This window comes from Tachypleus tridentatus, chromosome 6 (genome assembly GCF_004210375.1).
Source record: "Tachypleus tridentatus isolate NWPU-2018 chromosome 6, ASM421037v1, whole genome shotgun sequence".
In the NCBI taxonomy this organism is placed as follows: Eukaryota; Metazoa; Arthropoda; class Merostomata; order Xiphosura; family Limulidae; genus Tachypleus; species Tachypleus tridentatus.
The window spans coordinates 146,160,763-146,173,785 of record NC_134830.1 but is presented as its reverse complement, the minus strand read 5'-3'; the positions used below and the strand labels follow the sequence as shown (position 1 = coordinate 146,173,785).

General features: G+C 37.6%; 1 protein-coding gene across 1 annotated transcript in view; it reads left to right on the top strand.

The window, feature by feature from the left end:
• The window catches only part of LOC143253969 (solute carrier family 35 member G1-like), a 34,310-nt gene extending 23,387 nt beyond the window's left edge, over positions 1-10,923 (top strand). Inside the window, exon 2 of the mRNA XM_076508643.1 lies at positions 9,608-10,923. Coding sequence (XP_076364758.1) covers positions 9,638-10,753 — 1,116 coding nt within the window. The 5' untranslated portion in view covers positions 9,608-9,637 and the 3' untranslated portion in view covers positions 10,754-10,923. The remainder of the gene's footprint in view (positions 1-9,607) is intronic.
• The last annotated feature ends 2,100 nt before the right edge of the window (positions 10,924-13,023 follow it).

Sequence of the window (13,023 nt, the reverse complement as noted above, 5' to 3'; positions counted from 1 at the left end):
ACTTCTGCTACTGGTAAGGGTGGTTTTATTAATGTTAAATCTTATTTTAGAAAACGAACAAAAACATCGTAACTAGTTTAAGGCCCTGTCTTGGTTTCAGTAAGACCTACTCTGCCAATTAAGGGTATATCATTATTGTTGGAAAACGATTTTGCTGGAGGAAAATTTGTTGCTAAACCCGTGGTGGTTAGTGAACCGATCACCATTTCATCTAAGTTTGATGTTGTTGAGGAAAATCCAGAAGTGGTTCCCTCGTGTGTTATTACTCGAGCTCTGGCTCAGTAATTAAGCCAGAAACAAATGATAGACATGTTCAGAGTATATTGTGGATTTGGCTCAGACAATTTTTTGAATACGACAGTAATTTTTTGAATGATTATCCAAAGGATGATTTTTGGTGAGTGACGATGATGGACATGATCAGTCTGGTTAAATTGGTAAAGTTACAGTTGTTAGTAGTAAATTGATCGCTGAACAAGAAAAGGATCTATAGATTTAATCATTGTTTAAATACGCACTCCCAAAATATGAATTGTAAAAAGTTCTAAATGGTTACTTTTTATAAAATTGTGTGCTCATAGGTGAATTCAGACCATCAAATGTGTCAGCTTCAGAGGTCTGGAATGTAGTTTATAAAATTATTCCAAAAGTATATCGTTCTGAAATATTGAAACTTGCCCACGAACTTCTCATGAGAGGACATCCACGTATCAACAAGGCATGTAACAAAATTGAGAGATTTCTTATGGTCAAATACTAGTTAAGATGTTTCTCAATTATCATATATGTCAATTGGCTAGAAAACTTAATAGCAGTAGCACAAAATTTCTTATCTCAACGTTCTAAGAACATTTCAGTTATGTAATAATTGATTGTGTAACTCCAAAACGATAATATTTGTTTAAACACTTTGACCTGCTATGTAATCTTATTATAAGGTTATTCGCATAAATTACTATATATATTGTCATTATATGTAAAATTTGGTTGCCCATTAGCTCTTCTTTGTCATTTATGACAGCAAGGCCTCTCGGAAGTACTCTAACCATGACATCATCATTTCGGAAGTTATCATGGAAAGTATCATGAGAAAGTTTATCGGTTCCTCTACGACACAGATTTTAGTGTTAATGGGTGAAGTAGTGTATAATAAATTATTCATTTTGCTGCTCATTTAACAGAACTAAGTTTCAGGATTTTAAGCAACTTTCCAGCTGAGAGCTGAAACTATCAAGTATTGGTAGTCGCCTCATCTAGCAAGTTGCTTAAAATCCTCAAACTTAGTTCTGTTAAATGAGCAGCAAAATGAATAATTTATTATACACTACTTTACCCATTAACACTAAAATCTGTGTCGTAGAGGAACCGATAAACTTCTCATGATACTTTCCATGATAACTTCCAAAATGATGATGTCATGGTTAGAGTACTGAATGAACGAGCGAGGCTGAATGTTTGGATGAAAGCTAGGTAGTCTTCTGCTCAATCAGTGCTGTATGGTGTTTGTGTGTTAGTCGAGTTTATAATTAATCCTGCAGCTGAAAAAACCCTAAACGTCTTTGTATACAGGAATTTGAAGTGAAGCTACTACTTTGTCAGTATATATTGACTTGTGTTTTGTGACTGATGATTGGCTGTACCATAATTGAAAGGTATTTCTCAGACTGTCTAGACAGTGTCACTTATATGAATGAGGTGGATGTTCTTCAATTTAGTTCAATAATAGATCTATAAAATGGACCTACAAAGTAAATTCAGTGATTTGTTTCTTCTGCGACATGCGAGTTGTATTTTTGTGGGGAAATCATCTAAGAGATTGAATGTTGTAATTAAATTAACTACCAGATCGGCCGTTATTACTATAACGTGATTTATAAGATCAATGAAAATAAATGACATCCCTTAATTTCTTAGTATCGAGCAGTGTTTTGTAGTGAAATGTCCGTATGATATTGAGTGGGCTGTTTAGTTTTATTTACAGTTAGGACAGCTGAACGCGATACATATTAACTTAGATGATTAAGTTTGTAAAATTTGAGATAATTTCTAGAAATTCGAAAACGAAGCTGAAAGAGTTGCCAATTTCTTTGGGATTTACTATAGTTATGCCAAAAATTATCAAACGGAGAACATTATACAGGGTGTTCGGAAAGTCACTGTGCTGTTTGTATGTTAATAAATATATAAATGTGCAGTGACTTTCCGAACACCCTGTAGAAGTGTTAGTATGTGATCATTAAAAACGAGTCTAAGACAACGATTCTTCATTGAAGGGGTATTTCACAATATTAAATACATTAAGTCAAACACTCACTGCATTAGTCTTCCGTTAATGTAATTTTGTGTCCAGCTGATAATTGTGACGAGGATTTCAGTTGCTTTGTGTTTCTAGCTACAACATATTAAACAGCTGTTCTATCCAGATCTTACATTTTAATTCCAGTTGTGAAAAACAATGAAGTATAAATCAATGAAGTTTTTCCACTATTGTCCGGTGATAAACTCGAGGAAGCAAAAACCGAATGATTTTATGGATTTTTTTCATTCCTTTGACCTCTTAGAAGAAAGGCTAGCCTATAGGTAGAAAATACTTTGGAATGGTCACATATCATGTCCAGAAAAGTCATAGGATTTATTTGCAATCAATGACACGCTTTATATATTAATTGATAGAGGAAGATGGCCAAGGCATAGTTAAACGTGGTGTGACTATTCAATCTGTGATCACCAATCATGTAAACCATGTTCAACCTCTTGTTATGGCGTTTGATATATAAACAAGTATAGTAACAATAGCCAGATGATTATAACAAGGATTTATTTATTTATAAATTTATTTATATGAAAGGCATAACGAATAACTCTTGAAAATTGACTATTTTTTTTAGAATGGTACAAGTCGTCAGTGTAGAAGCAGGATACATCAATCGTTTTTTACAAGTTCTCGTATGAAATAAACAAGTTACGTTCTTCAGGATATTGTTTTAGCCCTATAATAACTTAAGGCCACAGTAGATCCTGTTTTTTAAAGAATGTCTAATTGTTTTCGACATTTGTTATTGGGCCATTATAATCAATTGAAAGAAAGTATTTCAATTTTTTTCAATGTTATGGGGCCTGAGCGATTAATATTACAAATTACAGACCTTTAGATGTTCTGTAATTTGATTGCATTGGAAAATGTGAATAATTTGGTTTATTCTTAGTTTAGGTCGAAAGATAGATCTATTAGTTTTAGGACATTGGTTGATAATCGCTTTATACTCCATAGTCTAAATTGTACATTTGAATAGAAGATAAGTTTTGAACCACTGTATCTTTACCAATATTTAGACTAAAATAATGATGCGATTTATATTATATTGGTAGCAACATAAGATCACAAAGCTGGAAAAGACAAGATTTTAAATCTAAGTACTGAAGTTCGTGTGTGTATTTTTATTTATTGTTATAAAACTAATTTACTAACTAATTTAACTAGATTATATAAATTAAAGTAGGAAAATACTCCAAAGAAAACGCTCGATGACACGAGGTTTATTTAAGTGACTGGAACTCGATAACTTGTCTACAGAAAGCTGTACGTCTAATTAAAAAACAAAAATTAAACAAAGTATTCTGAGCTGATATAAATGTAGATAAATTAGGTCAGATAAAATATATATTATAACTATAAAACTTTTCAAGCCATAAACCAAAGTACTAACATGGAATAAAATATGCTGCATATTTTTAAAGAAAGGATCCTAGAGATTATAAAATCTGTCCTAGATTTTTGAGGTGACTAAAAAAGTAGGACCCACATTACGGTGAGGATACACAGTCTATCAGTCCTAACCTCCAATTCGCTAGTCTTACATAAGAAAATTAGGAGAACGAAATGCGGGTGCTCAGGCCCACAACGCCCAACATCTATATCACCCCTCACTGCTTGCAGACAGTTATGCGAAGGTGAATTCTCTCCCAAGTTAAAATAAGAATAAGATAAAAGATAAACATAAAAAGATGAAAATAATAAATAAATAACAAAATGAAGATAAACTACTACCATTTGGGGGTACGCATGATAAAACTTACTTCTTGAAGTTTGCAAATTTGAATTTATTTACAACGAAAAATACTACAAGTAATCAAGATAGTTGAAAAAAAGCAACACATTAGGCAATTATGTGCAGGCAATGATTTGTTTGTTTGTTTTAGAATTTCGCGCAAAGCTACGCGAGAGCTATCTACGCTAGCCGTCCCTAATTTAGCAGTGTAAGACTAGAGGGAAGGCCGCTATTCATCACCGCCCACTGCCAACTCTTGGGCTACTCTTTTACCAACGAATAGTAGGATTGACCGTCACATTATAACGCTCCCACGGCTGAAAGGGCGAGCACGTTTAATGCGACCGGGATTCGAAACCGTGACCCTCAGATTACGAGTCGAACTTCTTAACCCACCTGGCCATGCCGGGCCTTACAGGCAATGAACAACTAATGCCTAAAAAAATAACATAAATATATACAAATAAATATATTCACAAATTAAAGGAAAGGTTTTACAAAACAAAAATAATATTAAAAAATTATAAATAGCACGACATATGTATACACTGTACAGAAAAACACACCGTACCAAATGTAGAAAAACAATGATAAGAATAGTGACAACAAAAACGAAAAATGCAAAAGTAAGTACTATATTACAAATGGCCCCCCACTAGCAGCAATAAGTCTACGGATTTACAACACTAAAATCATGGGTTCGATTCACCTGGGTGGGCTCAGCATATGGCCCGATGTGGCTTTGCTATAAGAAACACACACACACAAAATACAAATGAAAATCAAAAAGGAAAAAAACATACCAAACAAGTAATATACATAAAGTTAACGAAACAAATAGATACAAAGTTAAGAACAGTTACAATAAACAGGAATAACATTTACAATATATATATATATACACACACACAAACATTAATAATGAAAAGACACAAATAGAAACAGTTATAAGAATTTAAAATTTACAAATTCGTATAAAATGATTAATACTTAAAAGATACGCTATAACACAAAACAGGAGCGGAAATAGGGCAGCTCAAAACCCGAGTTCGACCGGATTTTCCATCAGCGAAAGGTCCGGCCGCCACCGATGGTAAAAGTCTCTAGGGCTCAGCAGCCGATACTTTGCCTCAAGACGGAGTAAGAGCTTATACCTGGCCTTATGCAGAATCTTAAAGTACGACACCGGTGCCTACTAGAAAACAAATTGGTTTCGAACAAGCCAGATGGGGTACTTAAAGACTGTTAATGTACACTGGAACGAAAATGATGTTATGCGCTGCACGCCAGTTAAAAGCTTGGAGGTAGCTATCGACATGGCGCAGCACAACGCGGCCCCAAATAACGCCCCACGGAAGAGCTATCCTGTGTGTTCATCCAGGTACCAGCAAGCGGTAGAGGGAACGGGAGTCTGTCTGAATCTCCAAAGCAGCGTCCACGTACCAGGAGGGAGGATAAAAATCATCGGTATTTGCAGGCTCAGTGAAACACCAAAAACCTGAGCGCCATGCAAACTAAGAATCTGGCTAGGTGGCAACAGGGATGAACCTCCAAAGACAAACAGTGAAAAGCGGTAGACGAAAAGAGAAATACGCTGGGTATAGACACGTGGGATGCCCAGACCTCCTATGTAAGGCGGCAGGACCAATGAAAGTCGAGACGCAGTCTCAGGCTTGCCACCCCACAGAAAGGCGAAAACATGCCACTCGATAACCCGCGCATTGTGGTCATCGAGAGGAAACATAGTCCCAAGGTACCAGACCAAGGGGAGTATCCTCCTCACCACCACTTCTGCCCTGCCAAACAAATTAGCAGGGCAGTAACAATAATCGTGAACTGCCGAACCGACACGCTGCACCTCCTTCCTCCAGACAGCCTCAGGGCTCGCAATAAAACGAACTCCAAAGCAAATGACCGGAGAAGAGGTCCAATCCAGTCCAAACAGGGTGTCAGCAGATGAGGCCAATTTACCTTACCACCAAGCCCAAGACTTGACGTAGTTGAGCTGGGCTACACTGGCCTAAGAGTAACGATTGACAATGGACAGCGCCGAACCTAGGGATGTTGGGTTCGCGAGGTACAGGTTTACATTGTCCACATGAGAATATACTTGATTACCACACCCCCTGGCAACTTGAGGGCACGTATCGAAACTGAGTGATACAGATGACAGAGTAGGCACTTGATCACTACTACATAAAGCGAATGTGAAACAGAAATCCTGACGTACTTCCTGTAAGATAGGAAAGGATGACGTCAGATATTCGTTAGCCAAGAGCCTGCTTGAAGCAGCTACATGCAAAACTTGCACATGCTGAACAAATACAAGAGGAAGACCACACCTCTCCAAAACAAATTTGTGGTGAACGTGATCGAAGCTTTGCTCTGATCAAGGGAGAGTGTTTGCAGGGATATCCCTATCTGTTATGTAATGAAAGAGGTCCCCGAGAAGCACCAGATTTTGTTGGATGCTTCTACACTGCACGCCACATGTCTGAGTGCAGTGAACCAAATGAGGCATAACTGTACCCAAACAGGCACACAGGACTTTCCAAATAATCTTTGTGTCTACATTCAAGAGAGATATGGAACGCGTGGAAGAAAGATCGTCACACTGGCTGGAATCCTTACATATAAGTGTAATGAGCCCACACAGCGTACCAGATGGCATAGACCCACTCGTCAGACATTTGTTAAAAATTCTGACAAAGAAGGGTCTGACAACATGCCACACGTGGCGATAAAATTCCACTGGCAGTCTATATAGCCCAGGACACTTAGACCAAGCAGCATAGACCGAATGGCCGACGAACATTCACCCAAGCTGATGGACTTCACCAGCTGGTCATGTAAAGAAGAATCGAGGGAGGGCAAAAACAGAGTGATGTCATGCCACAACCCTTCGTCCATGGGTGAAACTAAATACAAATGGCTGTAAAAGCCGAAGCACATGTCTAGAATGTCAGAGATGTCAGAATATGATTGACCCTCCTCCATCAACAGACTAGAGATCTGCCTGTTCTTGCACAGTGGAACACAAGTAACATTTCTGGAACCAAGTGATTCCATCAGACAGGAAACTCTGGCTGCATGGAATAGTTTGGAATACTCCAAATCTCTATTCTTTTTAACATTCTCAATGACTGAGAGGAACCACTGATCCATTGGTCTGCCTCGAAGCGAGGCAGCTAAGATGTCCTGCTTGCCCTGCAAAGCCAGGCGGCGAGCTCGCGAATGCTGTATGCCAGCTTGTCTCAACAAGGAGGCACAGGCTTCCTTGAAACCCACCCACCAGGACTTGTCGACAGACTCAACAGAACAAAGACCCCAAACCAAGGCAATTAATTCGTCTCCAACTTCATCCTCTGCAAAGGGGGAGACATTGAGCTTCCACACTTCCGAACCCTAAAAAATAGGGACAAAATCCTGGAACGTGCTTAGAAACTCCCGATGGTTAGACAAACGAAATGAAATATCGCCAACCCGATAAACTGCACCCATACTAAGGCTCTGCTTCAGACCAGGTGTAATGTAGAACCTGTCCAGGTGACAAGAAATGAACTGACTGGTCCAAATGGGCACAAAAGCAGACCTATAGAGCGTACGCCAGACATCGATAAACTCAAAGTCCGACAGCACTGCAGGCAAACCCCGCGTATACCGATTACCAGAAAGAGGATAGCCTTCAATCTTGTCAAGGTGGAGATTCAGCATACAATTGAAGTCACCACCAAGAACAATATCGGCCTGCGTTATCAAGAACCTGTACAAGGCCAAGAAGAAGGAAACAACCTTCCCACCCTGAATAGACGCATAGACATTAACAACCCGAATCTTGCGACCCCAGGCGACAATATCAACGCATACAACCCGCCCCTCATCATTACTACGTGACACGAGGTTCTAGTGGTTATGTAAATACAATTTGAGAACTGTTAGATGAAAAAGTACTTTTGCTCTTAATCACTTTTCACTTCTGTAGAGTTGGTATTGTTTGTTTCTTTTTTAATTTTGCGCAAAGCTACACGAGAGCTATCTGCGCTAGCCGTCCCTAATTTTGCAGTGTAAGACTAGAGGGAAGATAGCTAGTCATCACCACCCACTGCTAATTCTTGGGCTACTCTTTTGCCAATGAATAGTGGGATTGACCGTCGCATTATAACGCTCCGACGGCTGAAAGGGCGAGCATGTTTGGTGTGTCGGTGATTCGAACCTGCGCCTTTCGGATTACGAGTCGAACGCCTTAACCCACCAGGCCATGCCGAAACATAGACTCGGTAAAAATTTGTTAAATGCATCGGCATATTCGTGGTAGAAATAATTTTAAAATGATTTCTTTTGCGCCTGTAATCTTACTATAACGGAGCAATAATATTATCGACATTCTACTTACTTAATTCTGTGTGTGTGTGTGTAAGAGAGAGAGAGAGAGAGAAAAAGACAAATAATATAGTTGTGCCATCTGCTGTGTTAAAATACAGCAAGATTTCAATGGTAGAAGATATTGAGGTGTCATATGAGGCGCCATCTGTTGGACTTTTATTGGTAAAGATTCAGACAATTAGAATCTTGAATAATAAAAGTTTGAAAGATGACGCCCATTTCTTACAATGAAATATATGCACTATGATTACTAATTATTAGCACATATGTAGCCGTCCGTGGTACGACGTTTCTGCTATTCTGCACTTAGCTTGCAAAATGTGGTTAAAACTTAGTGCATTAAAAGTTGTATCTATACTTTCATCTTTACATGGTGATTACAAAGTTGGTCAAACTGACCAATTCCGGAAAAAGTGCTAGAATACGATATTTTTAAACAATAAACAAAAGACAGCTGTTGAATAGTAATTATTACATTATCCAAAGTCATGAATTTAGTAAAAATTCTTGTGATTAAAAGTATATAAATATTAGTTTTGTCGTGGCTCGACGGTAAATTTCAGAGCTTATAGCGACAAAAATTGGGTTTGGATACCCGCTATGAGCAGATCACAGGCAACTAGTTCTTTGTGGAGATTTGCGATTATCAAAAACAAACGAAAAACCAAACAATTAACCATTTTTTCAATTGTTTTAAAGAATGTACGTACTTAGACGTTTGTAACTAAATGGAAACTGTGAGAAAACATTTTTACATTTGTTTGAATTTGCTGGTTTCATATTTTGACTTCAAAGAAATGTTTTCATTCCAGCGTGTTCTTATGATTACACTACTTAGTCAGTACTAGAAATTACAAATTTTAGGAGAAAATCGTCTTGTTCTTAATATCTACACTAACTTTATGAAATAAGAAGTCGACATATGCGTGATTTTCAGTGCGAAACGTGTTTGTTTTCTGGGTTTAAACAGAATGTCAGATGTACTAACTCTTCTGACTGAAAGTTATTCTCCATGTTACATTTTTCTTGCTACAAAAGAAATATTTTCAGTATACAAGAACCTTTGTGATAAACAGGCCCATTTTGGGTTTCTTTTCTATAAATTTTAATTTCATATAACGACCATTAACAGCGACTACCAGTGCTTCTTAGTACATTTTTCATTTTCGTTACAGATTCTCCAGCTGGTGGCTGGAAAGAAAAGAATGGAGAGCAAATCGTTAAGGCCTCGACACGTTGAGCACGATGAGATTTTTAATGAAGTTTCAACGAACGAAGATAATTTGGACATTTTATCAACTTATCAAGATAGCACTTCAAAGAAACGTAATAAATCGGTTCACAAAATTCCATTTCTTGGTGTTCTTTGTGCTCTAATTTCTGGACTGTTTTTTGCCACTGCGTCATTTATTGTTGCCTTTGTAACCAGTGTGGATCCTATTGAGATTTTGGTTATTCGAAGCTGCATTCAGTTGTTGTCGTACGTACCGATCGTTATCTTCAAGAGAAATTCATTCTTAGGAGTTGAAGGCGAGAGATGGTTTGTTTGTATACGGGCTGTGGTAGGAACAGTTTCCATGGGAGCAGGTTACTATTCTTTAAGACTAATTCCACTGGCAGATGCTTCGACTATAATTTTTAGTAGTCCAGCACTTGTGACTCTTTTTGCCTGTGCTTTCTTGAGAGAACCATGTGGAATATTTCAAGTATTTACAGTTATTATGACTTTAACAGGTGTATTACTTATATCTAGGCCGTCTTTCTTATTTGGTGTTACGTCAACAGGCAAAGTAAGTTCAGCACATCGTCTCCAGGGTTCTCTGGTGGCGTTTTGCTCATGTATCACGGCAGCATTGGTCTTCATAGTTTTGCGAAAGATACAGAAAACCTCAACTCCAGTAGTGATATGCATCTTTTCCATTGCATCCATTACTTTTGGTTTAGTTTATCTCTCCATTTTTAGTAAATTTAGTATTCCTACTTGTGGCCAGGATGGCGTTCTCCTGATTCTGTGTGGACTCTGTGGAACATGTGGACAATTTTTACTTACTACTGCACTGAAATTAGAAGAAGCTGGACCTGTATCCCTAGCAAGGACGATTGATGTTGTCGTGGCCTTTGTTTTTGGAGTATTCTTTCTTGACCAGTATCCATCATGGACTAGTATCGTCGGAGCTTTCCTTGTTTGTTCCTCTGTCGTAATAACAGCCATGAAGAAATGGAGAGATGGGTATAAATCACGAAATATTTCGTTAAGTGAGAAACAAACACTAACTAGTAAAAACTCTTCGTCTTATAACACATTTTCATCTTCTAAGTAGAAGTAAAGATGAATTTTTATGTGTTGATAAATGTGAAATCATAAAGTACTTTAATACGTGAATAGTGAAAACAGTTATAATTAAATGTGGATAATACGCACTTATACTGAATTGTTAAACATATGTAGTTATAAACTGATAAGTAAATAAAATGTAATGTAGTTTTTATCGATACAGCACACGAAAAAAATGTCACTGACTTTTAGCAATTGTTTGTTTGTTTTGAATTTCGAGCGAACCCACTCAAGGACTATCCGCGTTAGCCGTCCCTAATTTAACAGTATAAGATTACAGGGAAGACAGCTTGTCATCACTACCCACCGCCAACTCTTGAGCTACTCTTTTACCAACGAATAGTGAGATTGACAGTCACATTATAACACCCCCACGGCTGTAATGGCGAGCATGTTTGGTGCGACGGAGATTCGTACCCGCGATCCTCAGATTATGAGTCGAACGCCTTAACGCACCTGGCCATGCCAGGCCTTCTTTTAACAGTGCCTCCCATTTTCAGATATAAACATATATAAAAAAACTTTATCAAACGAAATCCACAAAGAATAGGGAGTGTGACTTATAAATTATTGCTAACACCTTTTTCTCCATGTACTCTTCTCCTGTCATAATTTTTATTTATTAGACTTGCTTATGGCAGTGTTTCGATCTGACATCTATAAAGATGTCAGTTGTACGTAGTGTGGTGGTACTCCTGTTTTTTTTCTGATATATGCCATGTTTTTATTATTTCTTTTGGTTCGGTTGAACTTTCTCTTGAACTCGTTTTGGTGAAATGTTTTGTATTATTAAGACTGATCTTTTTGCCACAGGATGGCGCTATGGCTTTTCACGATGTGTCGAGTTAGTTACAAGGCCATATGTAAATTAATGTAACTCTATGTGCATAACTTCATTTGTACTCTTATGTTTTTTGCTGCTACGTAATAAGAGCAAGGAAACAACAGTTTGTTTTTGTTTTGAATTTCGCACAAAGCTACTCGAGGGCTGTCTGTGCTAGCTGTCCCTAATTTAGCAGTGTAAGACCAGAGGGAAGGCAGCTAGTCATTACCACCCACCGCCAACTCTTGGGCTACTCTTTTACCAACGAATATGGGTATTGACCTTAACATTATAACGCACCCACGGCTGAAAGGGCGAGCATGTTTGGGAAACAACACACATTTATTCTAAACGTTCTCTAACATTGATTATGGAGAAAATAGCGTTATATTATCATTATGAATTTGACCGCTATCTATTTTACTTCTCAAAATTTGTTACAATACTCGGCTTTGTTTTTACTTTAGTTATGCTTGGAATAGAGTAAAGGATATATTTACATTCACAGCAATATAACGTTAATATCAGATACAATAAATAATTAAAACACAGTCTTACCCTAAAAGACTATGTGTTTCAATGTCACTATCACGCTACCAGTAGAAGTTAGATTTGGACTTGTATATCCACAATTATTTGCATATTAACTCGCCATCTTGACTTAAACTATCCAAAGTTTTAACAAATCTATTCAGTACTTTATTATTTCCACGCCAAACGCAGCGTCCCTGTGCAACACAATAGTTTTCTGGTTTGTTTTTTTTAATTTCTAGAAATTCTCTTATTTGGTTCTATTTTAAGTGTACCCGTTTTATTAACTTACTGTTTTTTTCCAGTTTGTATGTGTTTAGGCGTGCGACTCGTAATCTGAGGGTCGTGGATTCGCATTCCGGTCGCGCCAAACATGCTCGCCCTTTCAGCCGTGGGTGCGTTATAATGTTACAGTAAATTCCATTATTCGTTGATAAAAGAGTAGCCCAAGAGTTGGCGGTGGGTGGTGATGACTAGCTGCCTTCCCTCTAGTCTTACACTGCAAAATTAGGGACGGCTAGCACAGATAGCCCTCGAGTAGCTTTGTGCGAAATTCCAAAACAAACAAATCCAGTCTGTAACATGAGATTTTGTTCCATATGTTCTGGTATTATTGATTCATTCATCTTATATTTTTCTACCACGTTTTCATGTTTCTTGACCCTGTGTTTTAATTTCTATATCTTTGGCCGATACAAACTACAAAGAATTTTATAAATAAAACAAACCAAAAGCAAACCAAACCACTACAAATGTATCGGAAAGAACATAGCAAAGTGCATTTGTACACACAAGGAGAAACAACTTTATTAACAAAATCAACATGTTAGTCTAACGTACCTGAATTTAACAATAAGTAATGAAATCGGAAGAGTCCAGTGAAAACCTTAAACTTTGTGCTG